The following is a 27,942-nucleotide window of genomic DNA, read 5'->3' as shown; positions in this document are numbered from 1 at the left end:
GCAGACTGCGCTCAACAGCCACCGCCAAGTTAACGCTCCAGGACGGTGCTGCCGGACTGCCCTGGAGAACACCAAGCCGCTGGACAACCAGAGGAGCAGCCTGTGCTGCAGAGGTGAGAGCAGGGCTTCGTTGCGCAGTCAATGCCCATTTAATACTCGGGTGCTGCAGCAGCGTGCCCGCAGGCCGAGGTTACGCACCCCTTGCGCCGAGCGCGTTACATCTGGCTCCCCCCGCCACCTCCGCGGGTGCAGGTCCTCGCAGGCAACGCGAGGAGAGGCTTTCAAAGCACCTGAAGGGCAGAGGGGTACCCGTGACAAGGTGGGCAACGTGCAGAAGCAGCAGAACTTGTGAATTCCAGTGAAGTTATAAATATGAACCAATAAAACAGCTTCTACTGCGAGTCACCCTTAAGCAGGCAGTAGGCCTTCTGGTCCTAGCTACCCCAGAGAGCAGCAGCAAGGCAAACACTACTGACCAAGCTCTGGCCAAGCACGGATTAGGCTGAGAGGTATATCCCACCTGCAGAGCTTATACCAAAAGTTTAGCCTCAAGGAGGGGAAACAGCAAAAAACCACCACCTGCCTACCCCTGAACCCAAAAGGTTGGCGTACACAGGAGAGAAGATGGGTCCAGAAAGACCAGGTTAACTGGCTAAACGTGGAAAGTAAGAGAGATTATAGGATTCAACGTAGCAGCCACATGCAGGAGTGCAGGGAAAAGGAGATAGGAAGAGAAACCGAGGAAGCTGAAGCAAGGAGTTCTGCACAGAGGTGTTACCTCACGTAGATTTCTTGTGCTACAAAACAGCGAGCTATGCCCTGGAAACTTCTGCAAATTCTGCACCTTTTCACCTGAACCACGACATTTCTGCAGAGATATGCTTCAGCCGAGAGTCTGGAGAACTCTGTCTGCCCAGGCGGCTGACGAGGGCTGGGACGTACCCAGCTCCTGGCTCCCCCTCTCTGGCTGGGCTTTGGGGCGCCTGCTCCGAGGGCGAGCAGGTGCCGCGTTGTCACGCTGGGAGCAGCTGTAACCCCACAGCAGAAGCGTGGCAACACGCTCCTCTCCGAGGGGCTTTCGTCTTTCAGAAGCGGTCCCTCTTTCCCGTAGCCTTAGGAAAGCACATACCCCCAAACCAATACATGGTTTCCATCCCATATTTTCTTTCTTACAAAGCAGTTTGTGGGGTTTTTTTTGCAGTCTCAAAGCCACTTGAATTAAAAACAGGTTTGAAAAAACATCAGTGCAAAAAGCGTGCAAGCTCAACATAGGGTTATGGAACAATATAAGAAGGACTTGTTCTACAATCAACAGTAGAGGGTGCTACAGGTACCACCAATATATTGAGTGCACGTGTGCAATTTGGGCCCATTTATCCATGTATTTTTTGACAAGACCACTGAATGGTATTTTTCATCTTGGTATTCCCGTGGAACTGCTGGACAGAAATAAATGGCCAGACCTTTTCCCCATAGGCCAAACCACATGAATAAAAGTTAGCATCTGTAACACAATATATCAGTCATTAACTGAAACAAATGGATCCATTTAATACTGGCATTCAGTGTTTGATCCATCCTCCCTCCTGCTGCACGCAAGGGCCTGGCCCCTGCTGCACTCCACATACTCTGGGCTGTGCTGGAGGTATGCGGGCAGGGTGAAAACTATGTCTCTTCTTTCCTTAGTGCTGCTTTGTACCCCCCATCCCATGGTTTTAATATGAAAATAATTTCCTCCCCACTGGCTGGCTTTCTAGATCAAGTTGTTTGAGTTTTACGCACTGCTCCCAGAAACGCCCTCCGCAGAAGGCTTCCTCACCAGCAGGCTCAACCTCTTTTTCTCCTTCAATCGCCAATGCCATTTAGTCATTTCAACCCAGAAAGCCTTCATTTTTGACCACTTCACCCAAGCACCTTGCGGCCAAGGGGGGCGAAGACAGAGGGTGCACAAAACCCAGCAACGAAGTGGCTATCTGTTTGTACAGCTGAATGCTAAAGTGTAACCCCGAAAAAAGATGAACGGGTTCACTGAAAAGGATTCATCACGCAGCCATCCTCTTCCTTACTTTTTTTGCAAAGGACTTGGAAGCTCAGCCCTGCAAGTCTTACACACTGAACCTGTAACTTTTGCATGTGGCTAATTAACACAAAAATTGGACTTTCTGTTTTAAGTCTCTAAAGAGGTATCACACTAAAAAAAGTTCATGGAAGAGTTCAGAAATGACTCAACTCTCTCGTATATTTCCAAGCAGGCAGACAGCACTTCCCATGGTTTTTTACCTTTTTTGCCCCCCATATCAAGAATTTAAAGTTTGCTCTTCACTTCCTGCCACTTCCCCTTCCACGGGCTCTCCTGGACACACGGCGACAAGGCCTTGGAGAGCCACGTCGTGCACTGTCCTCACACCCGCGCCATTTCCTCAGGGAATGCCAGACTGCCGGATTCCAGGGTCTGCTATTAGTTTCACCTACATCGCTCAGGTATCTCTCAGGTGAGAGAGGAACCCCTATTTTAGCTTCAAAGGTTCTGTTCTAACGGAAACAAAAAGCAAATCCCTCAGATATATACTGTTCAGCTCCACTTACAGGAACATGTGAGCATGCTTTGCCCATGAGGCCAAGTACCGACCACCCCAGATCCAGCCACCACGTTTTGGGTGCTACCCTGAACCCCCCCCAAAATGCCTGAGGAGTAAAACCTCATCTCGTTATTGCCCTGAAATAAACTACTTATGGTGATTATTTTGTCTGCTGACTGGCTAACAGCAATAATCACTTAATCTGCTTAACACCTGAGCTTTCACTTTAACAGCCCTGACAAATCTTTAAGAGCTAAAAAGGTTAAAACTAATCAGCACCCAGTTCTAATAAGAATAATTACTGTTTCCTACTCAAATGCATAATACCTTTTGCTTGTAGGAAAATGGTAGCTCAAAGGGGAAGAACTGCACGCATGTCTTTTATTGTATTTTAAATAGCAGCAGCCTTCCCAACGCAGAAGGCGGTGATGACATGGTGCTAGTTCCCTTTCTTCACATAGGCTGTTTTATACTCCTATGAAAAACAGAAACAAACTGCGCTGCTGGCTCATACGACTGTAGCTTGCAAGTTTATATTGCCTTTAAAGCTCTTCTTCACTGCAGTTACAAATCCAGTCATTTCACTCGTCTCCATTGGATTTAACCCAACTACAGTGGCAAGGGCTTCAGACAGGCCCTAGCACGAGTGCCCTGACTGCTGCCGCCTCCTTTCCATCCACTTCAGCCCAGCCATCATTCTAAAAAGGGATGAGCCCTTCCCACCCACCAATAAGCCATATGCATGCATGAGAACATCCACTATCTCTGAATGTCTTATTTTATCGTGCTCACAATCTAAACACGTTTTTGTTGCTAAGAGACCATCCCCCTCAAAACAGCAGAAATTCAAGCGCAGCATTGACATGTCTGCTCAGCTGAAGTTAATAAATTCATTGCCACTGATCTACTGGGAACCAGAGCAAGACGTTGCGTATGCTGAGGTGGCGGGGAAGGATTTTTATTATCATTTATTAACTATTAAACTAAAGGCCTTTCCCAGTCTTCCTCAAAAGCTTAGCCAAAAAGTTTGTGTCAATATGGCATTACATGCCTCCCAATTTCAGACCCAAAACACTAGATATTCTGAATAGTTAAGTGCCAAATTAAACCAGGCATCCCACCACAACCATTTATATTTGCACATGAAATCCCTGTAATTTGTGTACACATGCATTTAAATGCACTAAAACCACACCTAGATACAGTCTTCTGTAAGACTCATCAGATCAGCAGTATTTTTTGTGTACAAATTAAAATATCAACCCAAGCAAGGTAGAACACACAGTTGAATACACTTTTCAACACAAAGATATCAAGATGACTGACAGCTTTTGAAATACTTGCTTCTCAATGCTTTATAAACTGCATTAAAAATAAATGCATGCATGTGCATGCAAATAGTTTGTTACCATACCTTGACCTAGATGTTTATCTCCTGCTCTAGGCTCTTCCAGTCTACAGCTGCCACTCCCAGTGTTTAGGGTGAGTTCTGAGAGATTTGTACTTATCTCTGCATCATCAAAATCCATATGGCTTGAAAAGGTATCACCAGTTAGGAGTGGGTCTATCACCAGTGGAGAGCAAGGTGGAGATGGAGAAGAGAGAGATGACCTTGGAGACAGCGATGTCATGGATTTTGGAGTACCAGACAATGATCTCAGAGCCTGTATGCGACTGGTGGTATCTGCTTTGTGAGTTTTTGCTACTTCGTTTTCGTGAATAGTGGTGATACAGCCTGATGGTCTAAATCCAGTGGCTCCTTCTAAGAGCAAGTCAAGTTTGTTTTGATAGTCTGAGTCCAACTGCTCCAACTGCTCCAGATGCTCAAAGTAGAGATCAGTGAAACTGGCTGAAGTGGACGAGTCCTGGCTGGAGGTGGCGAGAGATCCTCTGCTAGATGCAAGAGAGCCAGGGCTGCTGCTCGAGGAGAGGGAAAGCATGCTGGTGGAGAGACTGAAGAAAACAAGTCAGAAAACCATTATAATGTATCTCCTGATTTCTCAGGAAAACACCGTGACGTCACCAAATCTCTAAGTCCACATGGGACATTTTGCTTTGTTAGCTCAGGCCATATGCATTAGTCCCCACAACAATCCAGAGCCACAGTCTACCCCGTGGAAAAGTTGGGTCACTTTTCAGTAAAAATAATATAGTTCATACACATTTTCCTACTCACCATATCAACCTCATAAGAGTCCTTGTTTAGCCAGAACAACTCTCATTAATAGTTTCAAATCAATTAAAATTAGTGACAACATTCACTTCCTCCATTTGTCTGGAAAAAATCTATAGGTCCTGTGAATCTCCAAAGCAGACCACAAAAAACAAGGCCCATGCAAGAAGAAGTCATTGCAACCAACTGTCTGTCCGTATGGCAATTTTCTTCCATTTGCCTCAATCTTGGACCCCCAGCCAAAAGGCAGTATCACAGCTGCCTGGAGCTGGCCCTCAGAGATCACAACAGCCAGCAGTTATCAGAAAACTGGCAGGATTTACCTACGTGAAAGACTGCTACGTGGAATCCAGGGCCAGGAGAGCAAGGGGAAGAGCTGGGGCTGGGCTGTGCAATCGGTTCACACAAATTATTTATCCCTAGAGATCTAGTTTCAGAACATAACTGACAGCAAAATTAATTTTAAGCAGGTGCTGAATAGAAGTCTGTTCAGAGAGAAAGCTCAGACACCACAGCACACTGTTTTCTGCTCAGAAGACCCAACAAATCCTCCAGTACCGACTACAACATATACCATCCCTAGAAATGCCATTTAAACCAAAACTCTTGCTCCAGATATTAAATACCTCGCTCATTACTGACTGTTTAAAGACCCTTAACCCTCACTTCAGATATGGATTAGCTATTGAAAAATTTCTGCATATGTATAAGTGGCTTAAGTTGCCCAACTGAAAAACAGTGAGGATGTTAATAAGCCTAATAATCCCTTGTTTATTATTTATGGGGTAAAAGCTAGAAGCTGCATTCGTATAATTATGCCCATGACCTTACACAAAAAAGGGAAGTATGCAGAATTTAGTATCATTTTGGCACAAAATGTCTTCTGCATTTGTATGACAGATGTGCACTGCATCACATCTGTTCAAAAAAGCTTTTGGGCGAAACGTAACTGAAACATGATAAGTGTTTTTGCATTTTGGCAGTATATATAGATCTGGCGAGGACTAATAAATTTACAGCTTTTCAGTATATTTCACTATTAAAAGGGAGGGGGCTTTAGTTAATCTTTTGCCTATCAACAAACTGGGCTCAACTTCATTTTGTGCATACCTTTGAATGCCAGACATTTTGCATTATGGGGTTAATAACAAATGCTTGTTCTTATGAGGGAGCATGCCAAGAACACTGGGCACATAGTTAGGAAGAAATTAGTTTCACATGCTTCTTGGTCACCTCAAAAGATCCCTAATCAGCTAGACGAAATGAAAATATGATGCATTTCCACTGCATAAGAGCATCACAGATAGCTATTCTCCATGATGGCTTATTTACATGTCAGTCTTGCACTATGATTTCTTTCCAGTCTTTTCGGTGTCATCTTCACAAAATGAAACAGAATCCAAGTGGAGCGGAAGCTACAAACAGAGTAAATTCAGTACATGCTGACAGGAAAAACCTCAACCAAACAAAAACCCCACCAAACTCTCTTCCTAATCAAGAAGATAAAACCATAGTTTTGGCTAATGATGACTTGGCCTTACTGCCTGCAGTCACACATTTGTCTGGAAACAGTAATCCTATGCTCTTCCAGAACTACAGCCTGAACAACCAGACCACATTACAACTGCAGAAACATTTCTGTGTACCATACGAAGCAGAACAGATTCAGGGATATCTCAATACCTTCTCTACATTGCAAGCAAGAGCACACTTGGAATTAATCTAGAGAAATATCATGACACTCATACGTTAACGTGTAGCTGCATTACCAAGAATCACTTCACTTGCTGTGTGTTAAGCTGTCTTTAACATACTTTATTAATATAATACTTCCATAATTCAAACATTACTAAAAAAATCTCTGCTATCCTTAGTCACCTAAATATTACATGTTCAAAATAGAAGGGATTGCAGAAAATCCTTCTGTTGTCAGGCAGAGGCACCACCACAAGGTTATTTATCCCATTCTAAAGCACCCATTTAAACCGAGCCGGATGTATAATCCTCCAGGCTTCTCTTCCCATTGACTACCCAGGGGTCTTAGGTCGCTACTAGAACTGAAAGGCCTTTTAGACCTCTCAGCTGGGAGATGACGTTGTTAGCAGAGAAAGGCAGTTACACCACGTGCAGTTAAAGCACCTACAACTTCTGTAAAAGGTTACGTACCTTTTCAGCTGAGTGTGCAACATTGCAACTAATCGTGTTGTTTCTTCCAGTTCTCGGACTAGCTGATTTCTTTTGCTGTTCAACTTCAACCTAGGAGAAGATAGAAGAAAAAGATGACCTAAAGCAGCATTTACTATTTAAAATGAGGAATAAAGGAAAATTCTATTTTTTTTTTCTATGAAATCCTACAAAAGTTAATAAGAATAACCAGCATAACGTGGGACAGAATTTGGTCAAGATGCATAGGTGTTTATCAACTTCCAATACTCTTAAAATGTGGAACTCAAACCTGAAAACCTTCACAACATGGAAAATAATTACAGCTGGTATGACAAGAGTTAATGTTTCTAGGATCAGGCCTCAAAAAAAGCCCAGCACATTTTGCTTGCTCTACACTATTGCATTCTTATACTTACTGTGCTAATTAAGGTGTAAATGCTTTCATTTGCTTTCAGTAAGGCCCATGGATGACCAAGGTTTACGTGATTTAGTTATTAACTGTCTCATTATAGCTTTACATGAATTATGGACTTTAGCAACATCTCAGTTTTATTTCACACCTGAATTGGTTTGAGACACAAACATGTGCACTTGGGTGCTCATTCTCTAACTTAACAGGCCTCCAGACAAGAAATCCTTCTCCAGAAACATGCTGTTTCTTTGGCACACTAGAACAGGACCATATTCTGAAAAATCACAAACAAAAGCATTCGTCTTATGGCAAGACCAGAAACATCTGTCGAACCACAGATATTTCAAGCTGGTAAAAGTCCTGCACTTGAAACATCTGAGATACCTACAGTTTTTCCAGCATGATAAAACCATGAAAAGACTACGTAGAAAATTGGTGTAGTCTGGACACTGAGCATGTAGAAGAAGTGAAAACACAGAGCCACAGAGAGTGAATGCAACACGCCTATCCCATATAAATGCAAGAGACTGCAGCTGAAAGTAACACTGCCATAGCCACCCACATTAATACATCCAGATTGTAAAGTGCTTGTAGGCAATGCCTAATGCAGTATTCATCCTCACTCTACATTCCCATGAGATCTCCCCCTGCAACACAAGTAAAATTAGGGAGGACAGTTGGCATTTTTTTCAGCTAGTTCAGATTCACAGGACATTCCATGCAACTCCCACAGCCCTGTCAAATACCAGTTCCTACAGGAATCACATACAGGGATGCTCAGAACAAACAACAAATTTTAAAAATTTAAAATTCCATCTGTTGACATTTACCAAGCTCCAGACTGCACAGCAACTGTAGAAGCTGCTGCGAGGAGCTAGCTGCATACAGAAACATTATAGTACGCTAACATTACAGTGGGCTATTTTGAGCGTTTCTTACATTCTCACAGAAGATCCATTTGTAGGAACAACAACCTTTCCCCACTTGGGGAGTAAGACTTGCCGGCAGTTTCTTTTGGGAGATGATGTCAGAAACCTTGTAAGTAAAAACGATCTCCTTGGAAATCTGAGGGCACACTGCTATCGGCATTCAGGCAGGGGATGCTGCTGCTTGCTCCCGATTGCCTCTTGTCCAACAAGGCAAGCTCTGTCCTATGCCCAGTAACCTACCTCTCCGTTAGAGCTTTGCTCTGAGTGTCTCTTGCAGCCTGAAGGTCTTCCTCTAGGCGCCTTCTCTCCATCTCCAGTCTCTCCACCTCTCCTCGCGTCCATTTTCTGGGGCTAATAAATCGCATTTCTTTTAAGAGCTCCTCTTTCTCATTAATTAGTATTAGACGATCCCGCTCAGAGTCCAGCACGCCAGGCCAGGCCTCGCTGTCAAGCTTAGCCAGCTGTATTTTCAGGTTTGCTATCCTGCAGCAAAGAGAGAGCAGTTATTCTATGAGGAGTGTCTGAGCTACTGCTCCACAGACACACAAAGGGGAACCACGACCCACCACATCTCCCACAGCCCTGAAGGCGGCTCTCAGCTCAGGGACAACTACCCTCACCCTCACGCCCTCCTTACCAGGGCGCTGTCAAGTGATGGCACTGCCGGGAGGCTGACACGCACAATGGGATTTTAACTCAGGTTTGCTCCCAATGGTAAGCTAAGTCTCTAGCTACCCTGCAGTGGCCACCAGTCAGGGAATAGTATAAGAGAAATTCTGGATCTCAAAAAAAGCTGTCAGATATACTCTAGAGTGTTTCATATGCCTTACAGCTAATGACCTCACAGGACTTGGTGTGGAGAGTATCATGCGGTAGATAGCTGAGCTTTCATCAGTTCTATGGAAAAGAACGGTATACTCTCCATATACGATTCAGAGAGGCTGATAAAGATCAGTGGTTACTCAAAAGTTCAGAAACTAATTTTCTCTTTACAATGAGGAAGTTAATCATATGCATGCTGCTACTGGAAGAATCCAACTATTGGCTCAACACTGAAGCATTTGGGACACGTTAAAGAGCTAGGCTACTTCTGGTGCAACGTGCACCTGAGGATGCGAAGAGTGGAAGAGGCAATACAATCCTACCTAAATCCAGAGCCACCTATTTGCATGAAATGTGAAGTCTGTTTTCACTGGAGGTATCATTCCAGATTTCAGTTCTAAGTCTGTATCACTAATCCTTCAGCACCATACTGCATTATCTCAGGCAGGAAGATGATTACTAAAAGCAACAGCAATACAAAGCTAGAATTTAGCAAGAGCTTTGACTGACAGCAGAGGATAGCACAGCTCGTGGCAGGTAAGGAGGCTGCTCGCTCCACTATCTGCCCATTCCCAGTTTCCCAAGTATCTGAACTACTGATCAGTTAGCTCCACAAATGATCAACTTTCCAATGCAACGTACAGAGGGAAGCAAAAAACCAGCAGCAGGCCAGGACACAGAAACAAGGGCAGTAATGTCAGTCTTCCCAAAGGAAGCTGACTCCTTCGGCCTCACTGACCTGCAACTCTTCATGACCTGACGGGGCGACCACAGCAGTTTGGTGAGAAACAATAGCAGAGCTGGAGTTGAATAAGAGTTACCAAGGACTTGCACTTCTGGATCTTGCACAACCAAAAATGATCGTGTGGGGAGTGGGGAATGGGGAGGGCAGAATGGGCTGGGGTGGAGAAATTACAAAAGCTTAGACGGCAAACAAGGAGGAAAAGTATCTTGCAATATAAGGCAAGTTAGTTGCAAAAATAATACACCTGACTGAAGACCAGAGAGCCAAGGCATACGTGCCCCTTCATGTGATTAACTCAGGTTAATCTCTCACTTAGGTTTAGTAAATACATAAGAAATGGAAGTGAAATGCTGTACGTGTAAAATGGAAGCCCAATATTCATCTCACTTTGAAAAGGGCTTTGTGATCGGGCAACAGAATTACTCGACTTAAACTGGGCACAACAAATAGTTGCGGGTACTAATTTGGATTCGTCTCTTTGTAGAGTTTGATTTATGCTACAGAAGCGCACAGGATGGTGCACGCTTCCTCCAGCAAACCCGCACATATGCAGGCACAGAGCAAACTGAATGCCAACCAGCAAAATCAAAGTGTGCAGAGTAAGTAATAAGATGCAGATCTGGGCAGCAGCAGCTACATGACTGCTGAATGGCCTTGAAGAATAAAGCTTTGTCTTCCAAGCTCCGGAGGCCAAGAGGAACTCGAGCCCCGAGAGAGCCTGTGAAGGATTAGGCTCACACGGACTGGCCTGCCTCCTCCATCACAGGAGACAGATGAGAGATCACCTTTCTGAAGAGAAGCCTCACTTGCTGTAAACCCATTTCCCACAGCAGGTTGCTTACTCTAATTAAAGTTCCATAATTGATAGATATTCAGCTCAACTATTTTTAGGTCTTCTTAGGAGCTGTTTTGTTTTTGAGCGCCTGATTAAGTGTAACACTGTGCTCCAATGAAGAATTAACAGTGGCATTAATTCATAATCCAAGAATTCCTCTGTGCATTTTGAAGGGATATGAGTTTAAGAGGATTGGTTGGCATTAATCTGATCACTTTTGGCATACATTTGCATGGATATGGCTTTTCCACTGGAATTTGTTCTCTATGCATTTCCGAGTCTAACAGCTTTGTTAAACTAACCTCAAGTTTTACCCTTCGTAAATGATATTCTTTTTCCCCTTCTAAATTAAAAGGGGGTTTATGTATTCTATTTGTCCAATAAAACAGCATCATTACAAAAGAAATGCTTTGCAGAGTGTCTGGCATTTGTCTGCAAACTCCAGCCCTTCAGCGTTCACTGACTGAGTGTGAACTCCCTCACTGCCGAGCCATGCCAGGTTTGCACTGCAAAGAAACCAGCAATGCTGGGCTCGGGTCACGCAGCCTTTCTGAACGGCCGCTAGCTTGCAAGACTGAACAAAATACAGAACGGGAAGCTCAAGTTTTATTTAACTGTTTTCTTCTTACCTGGAAAAGGTAGTTATATGATTTATTCATTGTCATATCAAGTCTTTTTTTTTTTTTTTTTTTTTTTTTTTTTACTGGGGAAAGCTGGTACTTATCTGTGATATAGGCATAACGTGTAAAATTTTTAGTCTCTTTGGAGGTCGCTCAGAGCACATGCATCTCCACAGAAACGTACATTAAGATGTGCATCCGCAATCAGTAATTAACGATCCTATATCAGATCAGCCTCTGTTCTTCAGAAAAAAAAAAAAAAAAATCAAAGTGGGAGGTGTGGTCTAACAACTGACCAGTCAAATACCCACCGTTGTTGCAATGCTCCTAAATGTGACATTGGAATATTCCATCTTAGGAGATTACGAAATACACTTTTAAAAGCCCAGAGTTACCACCAGTCACACAAAACCCAAGCTGAAAGTCTAACTGTTGAAGGAACCAAAACAGCGCACAGAGTGCAAGTGCTACGCAACTGAGTTGCTACTCTATGTCTGAAATTGTACAACATAATTTAGTTGCATCTCTGATTACATTTATACTGCAGTAGCTATCTCCTTGTTAAGATGTACCACTGACATCTCTTTTGACATGATACGCATTATCAGTTTCCACACCAATTAAACTAAAGATTTGTCACTGCAGTTGCCCTTTGGTTTTTTCTGCAGATTTAACGTTATCTGCTCTAGGGCTCTCGTCTCACCGAGTCATGAAAGAAAAGGACTTGGCGGTGGGTAAGGGGACACGCAGAGATGTACCCCGACAGTTCTGGCGTGGTGAAGTTCAGCAGACATTCACCTACATCTGTGGCTTTCGTCTGGCCCACAATACCATAAACAGGGTCTGCTACAGTCCACTTTCAAAATCTTTATAAATCTAGTAGTTCTAACCTAATTAATATGGGATCATCTTGATTTCAAGGCCTTAAGTTTCACCTTTCCAGATAATGCAGAGCTAATAAGATGGGTGTATTTCCACCATTTAGCTCCCTTCATAATAGGTGCACGGGCAAAGCACTTGCTCTTCCATTGTGTTTTTGGATCATTTTAATATTGTGCTGTGGGGACAGGAACCACTTCTAACACACACCACAAGGAGGAATTTTCACAGGAGCAGAAGGTTCCTTGTGAGTCACTATATCCATAGTATTGTTCCAGCTTAAAACCAGTTAAGGTATTTGTTTCTGCAGCTCCTACTAAAGACTATGCCAAAACCACAGTTCTCTGATAGCTGGAGATCTTTTCATTTTAGCATCAATTATTCATGCCTATTCAGACCCATCTTTCCTCGCGATAATGTTTTTTAAACTCTGAGAAAATCTATAGATAATCTAAGACAAACATGAAGTATCAAACCTTCTTTAACTGCAAGATGGTGCTATATGCCCTTCATCATTACTTCAGATGAACTACTGCGCTGCCTTTATAAAGTTCTGTTTCTTTTTAAAGAGCATATTAATTATCTCCCAGGTTTGTCATTATTCACTCGCCCCTCCTTGGAAAAGATACAGGCTAAAGTAAGGGTGCTCCACTTCAATCTGAAGATGTGAAGTCAGTGTGAATTAGTGCAATCTTAAGCAAAGCTTAAAAGTAAAGAGCAGTTTTAACACTGAAAAATTAACTACTGCATCTGAGGGGTTAATATTAACGTTGTTTTAAAAAGACGCAGAAAGATTTGAATGTCAAGGTCATTGCGGACTGGCAAAATAGTTCTGATAAAATTGCTCCATCTAGGATGAGAAGTGTAAGCTCACATCAAAAAGCAGCTGGGCACACACAGCCTTTGACAACTGCCACAGATACAGATCAATTTTATGCCACTGAGAAACACGGCCTATTGACCATGCCAATATACTAAAATGAGAACATTATAAGTAACCTTAGCCTTAAAGCTCTTATCTCTAACCGGAGACTGGAGAAAAATCATTCTCTTCACATATATCGTAAGTAGAGATTGTACCATACATCTGAAGTTTGTTTTTCTGGAATTGCAAAGTCCCTTTAGAGCACTTAAAACTGACATCACCACCGGTGACGGTTACATCGCTGAACAAGGACTAGCCCAGCCAAAGTCTAAATATCGCTTGGTATTTTTTTGTTTAGCTATTTATCCATAAAAATACAGGTACTTTCTAAACAGTTGAGTTAGCTATTATCTATTAAAAAAGAAACTTTTGCCTAAAGAAACCCCAAGAAACTTTTGCCTAAATTAGCCTGCTAAGTAGATATGAATTTTTTAAATCTATTCTTCATTGATCTCAGATCAGAGGGCAAGGGTGAAAACTTACATTCTTACAGATAAGCAGACGAGCTCTGAAATTGTAGTCATTGACTATATTTTGATATGTGAGGTGTTAACACAATATACGCTTCTCCTTATCTGACTTAAAGTCATGCAAACATTCATTCCACTTTGAACAAGGTAAGGAGATGCCTTGCAGTACAGTCTCCTTATTAGGAATGACGAAGCATTGGCAGCAGGCAGCAAAACCACTTATGTCCCCACAGGTGTGGCCAGACTGAATTCTTCATGTATTAGTCACTCCTTAGTAATTTCTAGGATGGTTATTTATTTCTTGAATGATAACGTTGGCCCAGAAAGCCTATTGCCTCACTTGCTCAAAAATTACCATGTTTATTTAGCAGTAATGCTGGGTTTCAATCTGAGTGGCACCTTTTCTAGTGAAATGTATCTTCAGAATAATCTGTGTGACAGCCAAAAGCTACAACAGTCCAAAGAATTACCTTCTCTTTGCTTCTTCATATTGAAGGCGTAATCTCACTTTCTCAGCCAACTGGTTATTGCTGCTGGTAATAAACTGAGACACAAAACATAAAATCAGCAACTTAGTAACCAATCCTCTTTTGATATTGCCTATTGAAATTGATGATGTTACAAGTTACACGTGCTCTTGTCAAACTCATTCACTAGTTAAAGCAATCATAGAATAGGAAAATATTGCCTTTGATTAAACGTTTCGTGATTGCTTCAAATACTTAAAAACCCACAAGATTCAGAGGATCTTTTTGGCCTACTTTATCAGAAAATCTACCACATGTATCTCGGGCTTCTATTTTCACGCACACACAAACAGCGTTGTAATCTTTCTTCTTCAATTCTCTTTGAGACCTTTAAGTGCTGCATTGCATTTTGTTTTGGATGACATCTCACTTTGGTTGTAAAGTCTTAAAGACAAGGGGCATCCCATCATGCCCAAATCTGCAGACCGTTAGTCACACGTGTGGCCCTGACTGAAAGCGGCTGCAAACGTTTAAGGAAAGGTTCGCAGGAGAGGCTTCTGTGATGTCCTGCGAGACGTACGATGTACCCACAGTGCCGATCGAGCCCTTGCTGAGGCTGGCACCAACCTGGCAGCTATGAACTTGTTGCACAAGCAGGACTGAAAGTTTATGAGTACTACACGTTGGGATGGCATCAAAATATCTGCACATATGCTATTCATTCTCACTTGTAACACACTGAAAGCCAAACGCACTCTTAAGGGAAGAGTCCTCATTAGAGCTTAGCCCATACGTAGCTGCTGAATGTTTCTCCTCCAGCAGCATATCATTGCTTTAAAGAGCTAAGGGAATATTTGTATCACAAGAAGCTACACCTACAGGCAAAATAAAACTTCCTTCCCTTTTATTCCCACCTGGGTTGTTCTAATACAGGCAGTGGGGGGAAACAGCTGGTTCCCTTTAGGGATACATTAACATTGCACACAAAAATGAAGGTCACGCTGAAGTTTAAAGCAGGAGAAGGTATCATTTCATAGGTACCTGCCCATGCTTGGAAACTCGTACTAAGGCAGTACTACATATAGTTCAGAGGAATGTCTCCACACGCACTTGGTTTCTCACACATTACTCACATTTCCTGAAACATCCGTCTGGGAGCTGACATCCAGGTACTGCCGGGGTAATAAAGGGCTGGAGCTTTCCACGGACACGCTGCTGGCCCACAGGTCTGACTGGGATCCTCTGTCATTCACAAAGCTGTCCTTTAACCTGGCTAAGCTCTAAAACCATAAAAAGTCATGAGGTGAGCTCACTTCTGCTCAAAGTACCTCAGCAGCTACATAGCTTTAGCCTGAACTACATGATTAAGATCTGACCGTGTTTACTGTGTGCATTCAGACCCCGCAAACACGAGGGCAGGCACGGCTGGACTGCACCTCCCGCCGCACGAAGCAGCCCACAGGCGTTAGCACACCGTCTGGCTCTCTGCCGGAGACGGCAGACCAAGTGGGCCACAGAGTTTTCATGGCTCCTCCAGATCCGCTCTTTGACAGCAGTACAGTCACACTGGTTCATTCTTGATCAATAAACCCCGAGACAAACACTCATCTCTAAGCAAGTGCTTACTACTGTTAGCTGCTATATTTTATACTTCTTGATTCCAGGATCTGAAGAACAAAAAGGCTGCCGTCCAACCACAATACAGAACTAATTTATGTTAATAAAAATCTCAATCACGGATCTGAAATACAAAATACTTAAATTACTTCTCAGAAATTCAATGTGTTAGCAATGGCGACACAAAATACTATAAAGTCATCCTGTTTCAATACCTGAATGAGGTCTTGTTTTTCCTTCTCGCCTGATGTGATGGCCTTCTTGAGAGCTTTCATTTCACTTAAAATGGCTTGTGCCTCATCAAGTTTGTAGCCACCTTGAGTATCAGACATTTTCATGTCAATTCTGCATGGAAATTTTTAAAAAATACAGTAAGCTAACGTTTTATAAAGTCCAGTTAATTTAGTCATCCTAGATGCATGCATCTTGACATTAATTTTTAGGAAAAACACACTCTGAAGTATAATAAAGAACCCCACTCATCAGTGCCTAAGTTACTCCACTCAGAAGTACGTTAAGCTTCAGAACTCTGATTTTAGCCGTATCATCTCTTTGACTCCTTAGGGAGGACAAAGATGCACACGAAACCCCCAAAACAGTATGTCTGGACAGACTGCTGCTAGTTACCTTGTTTCTAACCCAGAGAGGATCATCTCAGCCATCTATGAGAATTACCTTATTTTCAGTCATGATTACAAAAACCAGGCACAGACCTCCCATACACAGATGTATTTGCTTGCACAACCTAATTACAAGCTGCCTCATCCTTCCCTCTTCTCAAAGGAATTCTACCGCAGTTGATGTTTTTAATAAATATTAACCAGTGACATTACTTAAAACATGCCAGATGTCTACTCATACAAAGGTAAGTACCTGAAACTTTTCCTTCCCTTCCACTCCACCCCACATATCTCCTCAGTGCCCTAAAACAATAGCTCTTATAGTTACGACAACAGGCTGTACTGTGTCATCCATTAAGCAATACTGAGTAAAACAGAATACCATTTAACTGGCGAGATCTTGGTTCAAAATCTTTTTGCCAAGAAGTCAGTTCTGATGTGGTCAGTCACATACAGGCATTGATTTGAGAGAACTACCCCCACGGCTGTGTACTGCTTTCAGTTGCGTATGCCTAAAGATATCAGCAGCAACATATTTCAGCTTACGTTATTTAGGCAGCTATTTATAAATATAGAGGGGGATGCATTACAAGCCAGAGATGCTCTACGCTGAAAACAAGATCTTGAGAACAAACTTACTTCTTCAGCGTTTGAAATCCATGCTCTTTGTACTGGAGCTCTTGCTTCATGTGAGCTACTTCTCTCTTGAGTTTATTAACCTGTAACAGGGTGTCACATTTTTAGAATGATACTTTATATGAATATTTAAGTACAGCACTACCCATTCAACTCAAAACTTATTCAGTGTAGACAGTGGTCTAAACAAAGTTTCCAGATAATCAGTTAACCTCAACAGCAGCTAACAGCCCTGACTGCATCCCCATCAGGACATCATCACTGCCTAGGGATTTATCCAGTACCCAGATATTATACCACTTAATAAGGGGCTCAAGGGAAGTTCCAACCTCATAAGCAGAAAAGCTGAGAAAAATTCAAAAGAGACTGGAATGAAACAGATGTCGATTTTACCCAGTAATGTTTAAAATCTTCCCAGTCATTAAAAAGAAACATTAAGCATCCGGACAGGAGTTATGCTGCAGCGATAGAAGCCATCCTCCAAGACAGCAAACTAAAAGGCCCCACTGCATGAGTAACACAGCAGGATGATAATACATACTGTAAATCCACTGACCCTACAGCTTGCTGTTTTATATTCCTCCACAGAGGCCAGACTGACCTACTTTACGTTAGTCCTTTCTTCTTCCCAAACCGAGCTCTGCATGAGAGCGCAGGCTGCCGCTGCTAACAACCCGCACTAAGCCCAGGACAAAACAGCTGCCAGTCTCTGGAGAGAACTCGCAGCTCTCCAGCGCTGCGGCACACCGAGGAGCCAGCGCGCAGCTAAACACCCCACAGCGTACCCGTACAGCAGTATGTACTGCCAGCTTTCAAGGAAGTCTAAAGTCTAAGGGGAAAAAAAAAAAAAAGTGTTTCAAACTCTTAAGACGGCAACGTTTGATAATTTTGATAAATTATCTCCTAGGTTAAGAATGGCAACATTAGCTCTTTCAACTGCTTTGGCATCTCCTTTTTAGAATTTGCCATGACGACTGGAAATATCTGAAGATTACTCGTGGCAAGCAAAGGTCCGTTCGTACTACTTACCCTGGATTTTGTAGTAGCAATCTCCGCCTTGAGGATCTCTGGGTCATACTTGGAACTTGACGATGAGCCAGAGAGCACTAGAACAAATACAACACCCAGTTTAGCAGCTCTGCCTTCCTCCCCACTCTTCTACCAGCCCCACCACAAATCAAGACCTCCCATCACTCCTGCACACCCAGATCTCCATGCATTGCTGCTGTAGGCTTTTTACCCATTTTCCAGATCTCTTCTGACCCCTCAAAGGCAGGGAAAGGCAACAGTCCAGTCAAGTACTCCACAAAAAGCGTATACTAAAGAAGCCAGAGCATGTCCTGCCTCTGCAAAGTCTTGATTTGTTCCAGGTTAACACACTTAACTCAGACTCCCAAACACGTTTACTCCATTCAATAGTGTGGCTTCCTGCATTTCCAAAGGCATTTAACAGAACTGAAGGGACAGGCATTGTATAGACGTTTACTTTATTTTTTTTTAAGACTTTCTCGTTGAGTAAACAATCCACTGAATGTTTAGAAACAAAGAAAAGCAAAGAATGAGAAGAAACTGAAAAACGCGATGCAAGCCTTCTCACAGCCTTGAGGACATAAGCAATCATACAATGTGTCACACCGGATTAAATCAATGTCCCATTAAGAGCAGAATTCTCTTCTCAGCAGCGGTTAAAACCCTTCTGCTTCAGAAGGTACAGAAGCTCCCCAACGTGCAATGTTGTTAGAGGTAGCTGTAGGCAAGGGAGACGTTTTGATCCTTGCAGCCATCAGTTTATGCCCTATAAAACATGGGAAAGCATTTCTAGTTCTTTCTGTTTGGTTGTGTTTTTAAGGACAGATTGCGTCATGCCAATGTAATTCATGTTCACAGTGTTCTTAGTGTACCGCTTTGGTACACCAGTGCTTAGGTAGAATGCTCTTAAGAAAAGACCAAAAACTGTACTTCAGAGATGACGCACAGGACCCTAGTCAAATAACAATCCTTCAGCTGACAGAAAACTACTTAAATACTTTTTAACATCAGGCATAGGATTAGCCAGTGGAATTCACCGCCATAAGATATAACTCAGCAAGAGTGAAGCGGGGGGAGGTCAGTCCATTGATCTGGCTAGCAAGAACATAAAAAGTTTGCAATACTAAGGATTATTAAAAAAAAAAAAATCTAGACTTGCAGGAAATAAATCCTCTTCTGGACATTTTCCAGCTCCTAACTAGTTAAAAATAAGGAGGAAATTTGGCCTTCTGTAAACATTTCTGCACCAACTCTTGAAGCACCGGGTATTGATATTTACTGTGTGACAAAGAATATGGAGCACAAAACAATATTTTTCATGCACAGAGAGATAAGCCACCAATGTTAGCTTTTACATGGTGTAAAATACAGACCCTTAGCTCCCCGAGACAGTCCACTCAACTACCTGGGATGTTAAACTCCAAAAGGGCCTGGGAATGCTATTTGAGATGAGCCTTTTTGCCTTGTTTCTATACTTTGGACAGGGGAATTCATTTTTTCACATTAAGCCAACCACCACATTTTTTCACATTTGTTGAAGCCCATGCTGAAAATCTGCACACTGACTCCAGGGAGCGAGCCAACCACAATAGTGTTTCATAACAATCATCCTTTACCAAATAGGTGCGAGGCAGCTATCGCTTTGGAGACAAACTGAGCAAACGTGGAGAGTGACATGGCATAACACATCCCAGTGCTCTATCAGAGGACCAGCTTCAAGCATTTTACTGTCCTAGTGGGTTCATGACTGAGAAAGTCACTGGATAAGAGTTCACTAGCTACTCACAGCTGGTCTGAGAGCCCAGTTTGTGCTCCCAAACATCATGCAGCTGCCGATATTCTTGCTGGGCCAATTCAAGCCTCTGCTGTTTCACTTGATAGATCTCCTTCTGCGCAGCAATCGCCTCCTGGGCCAGGACAAGATAGTCTTTCAGCATATGCTCCTGCTCCCGCCGCCATTGCACACGAGGGTCTTCTATCTGTGTAGTTTCTTAGAGAGAAAACAGAAGGAGGCAAGATGAATGGAAAGCAGATTTGTACGGCTGCCTGAAGAAGCTCCACCATTTATGGCAATATTTTAAAATAGCCCCTTGCTCCATCCCCTAATAAAAAAAGTGGAACGAGGACATTTTCCTTTTTTCTTAGGAGGTGACCGCTGCTCCACAATGAACTCCGATGAGCTCTGCCACGCTGAATCGCTGCATAGAACAACTCATGACAAAATCATTGTACAACTGGCCAACTCCTCTGCTGCTGAAGCCATCTGGTTCTGCCTCTTAAAGCATCCACACAAGCACATGCACACACGAGCTCTAAGACACTGACATTGACTGTTAGACTTATCGTTATTGTAACTGCTTTACAACATTACTAATAAAATACCTCTACTATTTCAGTGATAAACTTGCAGAACACATCACTGCCACATGACTACATTGTACTGCATCTGACAACGTGAAGGCAATTACAACTCTGCCCATCCTCTTTGGCTGCCAAGTGGCTTTTATTCAAAAGGGGCAAGAAAACCTTCTCTCTCAGATTCCATAGATAAGTAAAAATAAAAACTCATTAAATCACAAAATGTATTCGTGAAACCATCTCAAATGACATTATATAAACAGCATCTCAGAAGGGGCGTAAACGTTTCCTTCACTGAAAGCAGGCAACAGCAGTAAATCACTGCAGAATACAGGAGGCGGAGTTTAAGAAAAATATTTTTTGGTAACATAGGCAACGCTGTCATGAACAGCTACACCATTTCCATCTCCGTTACCCCAACACAACCAATACATTGCTTTTCAGGTTTCTAATCATGAAAAAGGCATAAGGTCACAGACACGCAGCTAGTCCTAATACTAATTAGGCAAATTTATTGTCAGTATTTGTCTTGGTTTTGTGAAGAAGTGTCCAAAATATTTTTCATTTCTCTTTAAAGGCTATTCTATGTTCTTGCTTGGAACAGGTTCCACTATTCAGTTGACTAAGGGCTCTAAACCGTCTAAACTACCGTGCTTGAATAAGGATGCCTAGTTACCACATAATGAATAATTAATAAAAAGGAGCTGCTTGAAACTATCAGTAGGAATCTAATCTGCATATCTTAAGAGACTCTTTAAATATTTAGTAAAAGCTGCCACGGTGGAAGGTATGAGCAGTTCCTAAGTGAGTCAGGCATAAGACTAACACCGCAACACACAGGATGGAGGGAAGAGAACAGTTTGACAATAATCCTAGGAGCAGAACTAGAAATAAAGGATTTTACCCAAGGGAGGGACACTCAACCATTTTCACAAGCTGTCCGTGATCATGCTGAGGAGAAAATTAACAGGATACTCCAGCAATAACTTGTTTTAACAGTATCTCAAGACCCAAAAGAACACATGGCATTTCAAGTTGCAGAGCAAAACTTAGAGAAGCTGCAAAAGATGATTAAAAAAACAAAACAAACAAACTTTTAAGACACTAACAGTATAGTTTGCAGAAGCATTTCAACAAAAAGTCTTTTATAGGTCCTGCTAGCAGAAGGAACAGCTCATGTAATATTAAAGCTAAGCCTGGGTCTGAAAAACTGCCCCAAAATAATTTGAGCGAAAAGTAGGTACTTGTGCCAACTGCAGGTGCTGGTGCCCTCCCAGACAGCACTACGGTCTCTCAGAGAGGGAGCAAAAGAAAAGTCAGGAAGACACAGCAGCGTATCAACTGTAAGAGTCAAAACCCCAGGCTCTGTTCTTGCTCCCAGATCCCACTTTCCAGATAACCATTACCCAGCCCAGATGGGCTAACTCCCTTCACTCCGCAGTTGAAGCAGAAGGGGAGAGTCTGCTCCCAGTTACCCCGAGAGCTGCCCCCCATATTCTCAGACACGCAGCTTCCCCAGACCAGACTGCATGAACAAGCACCAGCAACCACGACTCATGACTCTTAATTTCAAGCTTAACGAGTATGGTGGCAAAGTACCCACAACTCTTGAAGTCTAATTCAGGACACTGGGTCATAAGTCTACCTGTACCTATGGCTTTTTCAAGCTTGGTTATTTTCAGTTTCCCCTTAAACTAGCAGTCCGTTCTTCCTATAATCGCAAGAAGGGAGGTGGAAGCTGCTGCAGGGAAACCCTTCCACTGTAAGCAACCAGGAGGAAGACTATAAAAATCGACATCGTCCTGAACACCTCCATTAGGTGGTGAAACGCTGACACTGCCCCAAACACACACACCACCTGACAAAGTGAACGCGTGGCAGCCAGCCCATAGAGAGGATGGACAACACACTTATGCACTGAAACTGCTTTGCTCCCATTTTTCTAAATATTCACCTTAACATTTTCAGTAATCACAGCACAAACTGTACCCCTTTGACTGCAGCTTTGATTTTCAAACATGTAATAACAATCTATGAAAGTGTTGGCCAAGGGCTCTTGATCTGTCCCAGCTACTGAGAAATGCAAAACACATTCAAAAGTGAGATGAAAGGACTACAGAAATGCAGGCTATTACATCATTTGTTGTCTTGTGAATTTTAGCTTTAATGTTGAGCTTGTCATAAATAAATCTGATTGTTTCATGTTTGAAGAATGTCATCTTACTGTGCTTGCATCAGCACCTGGCAAGAAAATCATCGTTTCTTTGTGCAAATCACATTCCAAAGAAGCTCTCCCAGAGACACACACTCAGGGCTATGCATTAATACTGTATTAGGAATATTCTGGGTACTCAATTAAACTTAACTGTATTTATTTTGCCTCAGAGAGAAGGTTAGAAGTGTTCTCCATCTCACTTTTTTTAATGGCTCCTGGCTTTAGATTTAATTTAGGTCTGTCCTTGGGCTTGTTTCTGATAATTAGTCTCAAATACTTCAAGCGTGCAGCAAGAACCAACATGCCTCCATCCCCTTCACACCCTCTGATGACGGTTCCTTCCTGCACAGGGAATCTGCAGGAGACCTTGGGGAGGAAGAAGGTTTTGGACACTCTCCAGAGGACACTTCAACATAAACCACAAAGATGAGCCTCTTGATTAGTTGAAGCTAAGTGGATATGGCTTGCTTTATCATGATTTGGATTAGAGCTGGCATAAGAAATAGGGCCATGATTTTGTTTCTCTTCTTTTTAACCTCTTAATTGAAATTCTAGGGCAAGTCGTGCAGTCTCTGGCATCCCACAGAAGTGAAACTTAGGTGTCAGCATGGTTTGAAGCCTTCTCTGCACACCCTTGAAGGCTGCGGTGCTTTTGAGTGGCACAGACCAGGGGTAGCTGCCCTGGACGACACAGGGCTCAGATCTGCAACCAGATCTTTGTGCATTCACCCTGGGGCCCTCTCAAACAGAAAACTAAGATCCTGTTTCGTTTGTCCCACCTACATGCTGCAGTTTCTGCTAGCTGAAATGCTCAGGAGGTCCAACAAGCTTCCGTGTCCCACAGCAGGCTTCAGATCCAGGGTTTTTTCCTGTACCTGAACTGTCTCCCCCCCAGGACCACAGCTAGCCATCCTTCTTTAGGCAAATGCCAGTGGAGTAAGTTAATGCCCCAGCTTTGGCTAGGATGGGCCACAGTGACAACAAGCACTCAGCTTCCTCCAGTGTGGATAGGAGAGGAAGACAAATAAGAAGATATAAATGCATCTCAAACTGAAGAGAAAGTTCAGAGGGGACAAAGAAAATACTCTTGGGAACATCCTCTCGTTTTACTTGAGCCAAGTTTTTCCTGTGGCCAGAGGTGACCTGATGTTCAATTCAGAAGGTGGGCCGAAGATGATTTCTTTTGGGGACAATGCCAGCTCGCACAGCGCCTGCAGAGGCTTATATCTACTGCAACAGGGAACTGATCCAAGGGGAAAACCACCAAGCCCCACAGATGTTTCACTAGGAAGGGACAGGGAACAAACAGCTTCCCCAAAAGCACTGTACAGATAAAACTGAATTGGCAGGAACCTCTTAATCCAACACTGCTGCCTAACACAGCGAAGCCCTTTAGTCACTGGAAGGAGGCATGCCCCTGTCTCTGGGCCTGGAGCACCCTGTAGGTACCTCCCACACCCCAGCACCCAATACAGCAAACTCCAGCCACCAGGGAAGGGAAGAGAAGTCCAGCCATACTTTTGACTCCTTGGGAGAGCTTGCCCAGGCTCTTCTCCTTTCCTGGCTGCACACAGTCATGAAAACATTAAATCATTCAGAAGGAGGTAAAAAGAAGTCTTAACAAGACTTCAGCTCTTACTCCTTTTGTAAGCGTGGTCAGCACAGGAATAGCCCAGACCCAAGTGAGACTGGAAACAGCATTAAGATTCAGACTGTCTTTAAAAAGCAACCTTTCTTGTAGAAGTGAAATGGACACAAGACGTGGTCTTACACACCTACAGGAGACCCCAATTTGTGTCTTGCAATTTAGCGCTTTCTCAAGCAAAGTTTGGCCAGTCCTCTCCCCTGCAGATCCTCCTTGTGTGATCTTGTGTGCTTGTCTACCCTTTCTTCCCACTATCCTTTCCTGTAAAAGGAAAAATCAACATCCCCTGCCTCACAAAAAATAATTAGGATAAAGCCATTTAAAGATAAGTAAATACTGTGATATTGGGATGACACAAGCTCTAAAAAATACTTGTGTCACCTCATCTGGAGACATTTGATCTTTGTATTACAGAGAGCAGTTAGTGCTTTTTGAGAATAGGCTTTTTTTCATTCTGCATTTTAAATAACCAAGAGAGGTTGCTAAAACCTGAAGGGTGCGGTCTCAGGCCAGGTGAAAACGTGGCTTTTCTGAAAAAGGGAAGGGTGTAAAGATAGCCAAGAAAAAAAAAACAGACTTCCACATTTTTATTAAAAAAAAAATCTTGTAACTTACTGAAAAAAAATTGTCGAAGTTTTCAGTTGAAGTCCTAGAAGCAGATTTAAAAAAAAACCAAACAAACCCAAAGCCAAACTTCAAGGCACTTTTGTCTTTTAAAAGCTTTTCTCTTTGCACGAGTTACAAACACCCCCAAAAGGATCTGGGCATGGTTTTGCTGTGAACTTCTGGCCTGCAATTGGAGTTGCTCTGTAAAGAGAACCAAAGTCACTGATTTATTTTGTTTATTGCTTTTTTCAGGGGATTTGCTCTAGCACAACCCAATACACGTTTCCTAACAACGTCTGTAATGATATATTGAGTTCTGTATTTTCTTATAATTCAAACGAGCTTATAAAGCTTAACACTTCTGGTTTATCAAGCAATCTAGCAAAGACAGTAAGCAGTGGCGTAGTTTGAGGATACGGAATAAAAACGCCAAAAGCCTGAACGTAACTCTTTTCCAGCTTGCACACCTCTCAGGATATCCCAAGCCTACCTGAGAGTTTGCTCTCTGGGAAAGGCGGTGCGAACTGCTGCAGCTCAGGGAGCTCAGGCAGGCATTCAGTTTATCCCTGCCAGGGGAATAAACACAAGACCTTTGCACTGTTTCCAATGGTCTTGCCACAAGGACAAATTCCAGGCTAAGAACAAACTCCAGATCATTGCTACCTAGTTGGACTCCTCAGCAGAGCCAAGTCTTCCAGAGGTGTGCCCATAGTATCGGCTTGAACGTGACTGCTGATTGGAAGACTGAAAACCAAAAGGTCTCAAATTCCTGCTTTAGAGGGAAGTAACTTGTATGATGGAGGACAGGATTCGATATCACAAGCTGCAGATCTCATCTACCCTAAAGCATGCTGTTAGCAATTTTGTGGTTTTGTGTTCAGTGTATTTTAACACAGGCACAGAACAATCACTCTGTAAAAATACAATAACGTGTCACTTACTGGTGTTGTGGTCTATGTAATAAACTCCAACCTGAGGGTCATAAGCTTCTTCCCATCCTAACGGCAATTCATCACTAATGCAGTCTGCAAAGGTTAGTGGTTTAGTATACCTGAAATGCAAAATAATATTTAGGATGAATAAAAGAACACTCCCACATGTCTGTTCCAAACAATGACCAGAAAACAAGTACCACAAGGGCTTCAGTACAGAAAAAAAAAGAAAGTTGAAAGCTATTTTAAACCAAAAACTCTTCCCTTCCTTCATCTGCAGTTACAGCAAGATGAATTCAGTCTGACAGAGCTCCCGAGCCTTGCCCGGCTCAGCCAGTACTCTCTCCACAAAGGAACATTAAGACCTTTGCCAGAAACAATCCTCGTCTCTCAACTGAAAGAACAAGACTGTTTGCAGGCAAGTACTGTATCAAAAATATGTAGACAAGAAGGAGCAAGATGAGAAATGCAATTTGCATAGCATGAATAATTAAGACTGCACAATCAATAGCAAGTGCTGAGGACTGTGGGACCACTTGTCATGCAACTCCACTCATTTGCATTGCAATATGTTCTGTTTCATTAATGACAAACTAGATTAGCTTCTCAGTATCACAAAAATGTGTAACCCACTGCGTCCAAACGAGGAAGTATTTCCGCAATACCGCTCTGATGAGTTTTTCTATTACAGACAGCATCCAGCAACAGCCTGAATGCTTGTATGGCTAAAAACAAAGCTTAGAGTACCCACTCCCTGAGCGACCCCACAGATCTTGGCCACTAAAACCATGCCCCTTTGCTCCCTTTGAGCTAACGAGGTTCAGCTTCCACCAACAAAACTACTAACCAAGTGTATCACTGCAGGGAGGCACAAGCCAGGAGGAATTAAGCTTGCAGGTATCTCGCAGATCCAGCTGCCAAAAGCATAACATGCCACAGGCCCGTAGATCCACCGCACAACCCCAACACACCGCATGTGGCCTGTCTGGAAGGAGGGCCATGACTTGGTTTGGGGCCCGTCAGTCAGACGCACCAGGAGAGCCCTTTGGGCAGCAAGCACAGGACACACCGTAAACCACCACCGCCCCTCTCTAGCAGCTATGCTGCACGTACAAAGAGCAACTCGGTCAAAAAGCAGCCATGGAACCGTACCAAACTCGGCCACGTACAAGCGGCACGCCACGGGAAGGTAAGGTGGTTAAGAAAGCAATTTTCCAACCCACTGTAAGAGCCTGAACAGGTTTGCAGAAAGTCTTTCATATCCAAAGGTAATTCAGCAGGGCTGGCAGTTGAAGAGTTTTGTTAAGTTTTAAGCACACTTGAGCATACTTCATCTGGAGGCACTGAGCAACCAACTGGTAGCCTCATATTAACATCTTACAGTCGCTCATTACTGTAAAGGGGAATTTTAGGAAAAAGCCTCCAACCATAAGAGGTTCAACATAAAAATCAACGTTTAACGACCCCCCCAGACATGACCTGGAAGCCTGGTAGACAGTAAGAACGAGGGGGAAACATTTCTGTAAAAGCTATGTAAGCCACCAAGATCCCTACTTACCTGCCGCTGCACTTCACTTTCAACACACTGCCTTTGCCATCTGAAGCAGTGCTTGAATCACTATTTTCTAAGAAAATTTCAGTTTAATTTAAAGCTCTGCAGTGCAAAAAAAGAACTCAGAGCTTCACAACACAGAACTGTGAAACTTTCTCAATAAAGTTTCACTGAAAGGTTTATTTTTACTGTTCTTAATCTAGACTGTGTACCAAGAGCGTGTTTGTAGAGAAAATAGAGATTACCTGAACGTAAAATAGAATCTCAATACTTCTGATTGCTATCCCTTTTCCCTGTTTTTCCCTGTGAATCAAGCTGTTTCCTCAGCTCAGGAGAGCCCAGTATGCGCTGCTCGGAGCTGATCAAGTCAAAGATGCACAAGGGTAAAATGCAGAGCAAGGTCAGATACAAGCAGCTCTCTGGAGAGAACACAGACCAAAGTGCCACTGCAAACGTGTCAGCAGTTACTTAAACATTAGGGTTAGAAGTGTCACCTCTCTGAAAACTGAACTGCTGCCTGCAGAGAGCGGGGGGCTCCTGAGGGTGCCTTCTCCCCCAAGCCCATCAAAAAAGATGCAGAAAAACCTCAGTGTCCTCAGGACGGTCATGCATTTGCAAAAATCAGAACAAAAGACAACCACAAGAACTCGTCTCTGCTTATTTTTTTCCGACTTAAGAATCAAGCTGATATTTAAAAGCTGTCTAAGGGC

At 43.0% G+C, this 27,942-nt stretch overlaps 1 protein-coding gene across 2 annotated transcripts in view; it reads right to left on the bottom strand.

Annotated features, from left to right (window-relative positions):
• Positions 1-27,942, bottom strand: part of WWC1 (WW and C2 domain containing 1) — a gene marked incomplete at its 5' end in the record, with an annotated part of 72,953 nt that overhangs the window by 12,673 nt on the left and 32,338 nt on the right. For both annotated transcript variants that reach the window (XM_082324424.1, XM_082324425.1), the window contains 10 exons: positions 3,994-4,532; positions 6,919-7,008; positions 8,500-8,742; positions 14,026-14,099; positions 15,156-15,302; positions 15,855-15,984; positions 16,899-16,978; positions 17,925-18,001; positions 19,711-19,914; positions 25,690-25,799. In XM_082324424.1, the coding sequence (XP_082180550.1) occupies positions 3,994-4,532; positions 6,919-7,008; positions 8,500-8,742; positions 14,026-14,099; positions 15,156-15,302; positions 15,855-15,984; positions 16,899-16,978; positions 17,925-18,001; positions 19,711-19,914; positions 25,690-25,799 (1,694 nt within the window). The remainder of the gene's footprint in view (positions 1-3,993; positions 4,533-6,918; positions 7,009-8,499; positions 8,743-14,025; positions 14,100-15,155; positions 15,303-15,854; positions 15,985-16,898; positions 16,979-17,924; positions 18,002-19,710; positions 19,915-25,689; positions 25,800-27,942) is intronic.

Source organism: Platalea leucorodia (genome assembly GCF_965183815.1).
Source record: "Platalea leucorodia genome assembly, chromosome: 11".
Classification (NCBI taxonomy): Eukaryota; Metazoa; Chordata; class Aves; order Pelecaniformes; family Threskiornithidae; genus Platalea; species Platalea leucorodia.
The sequence above is the reverse complement of the archived record's forward strand: the minus strand, read 5'-3'. Positions and strand labels throughout refer to the sequence as shown.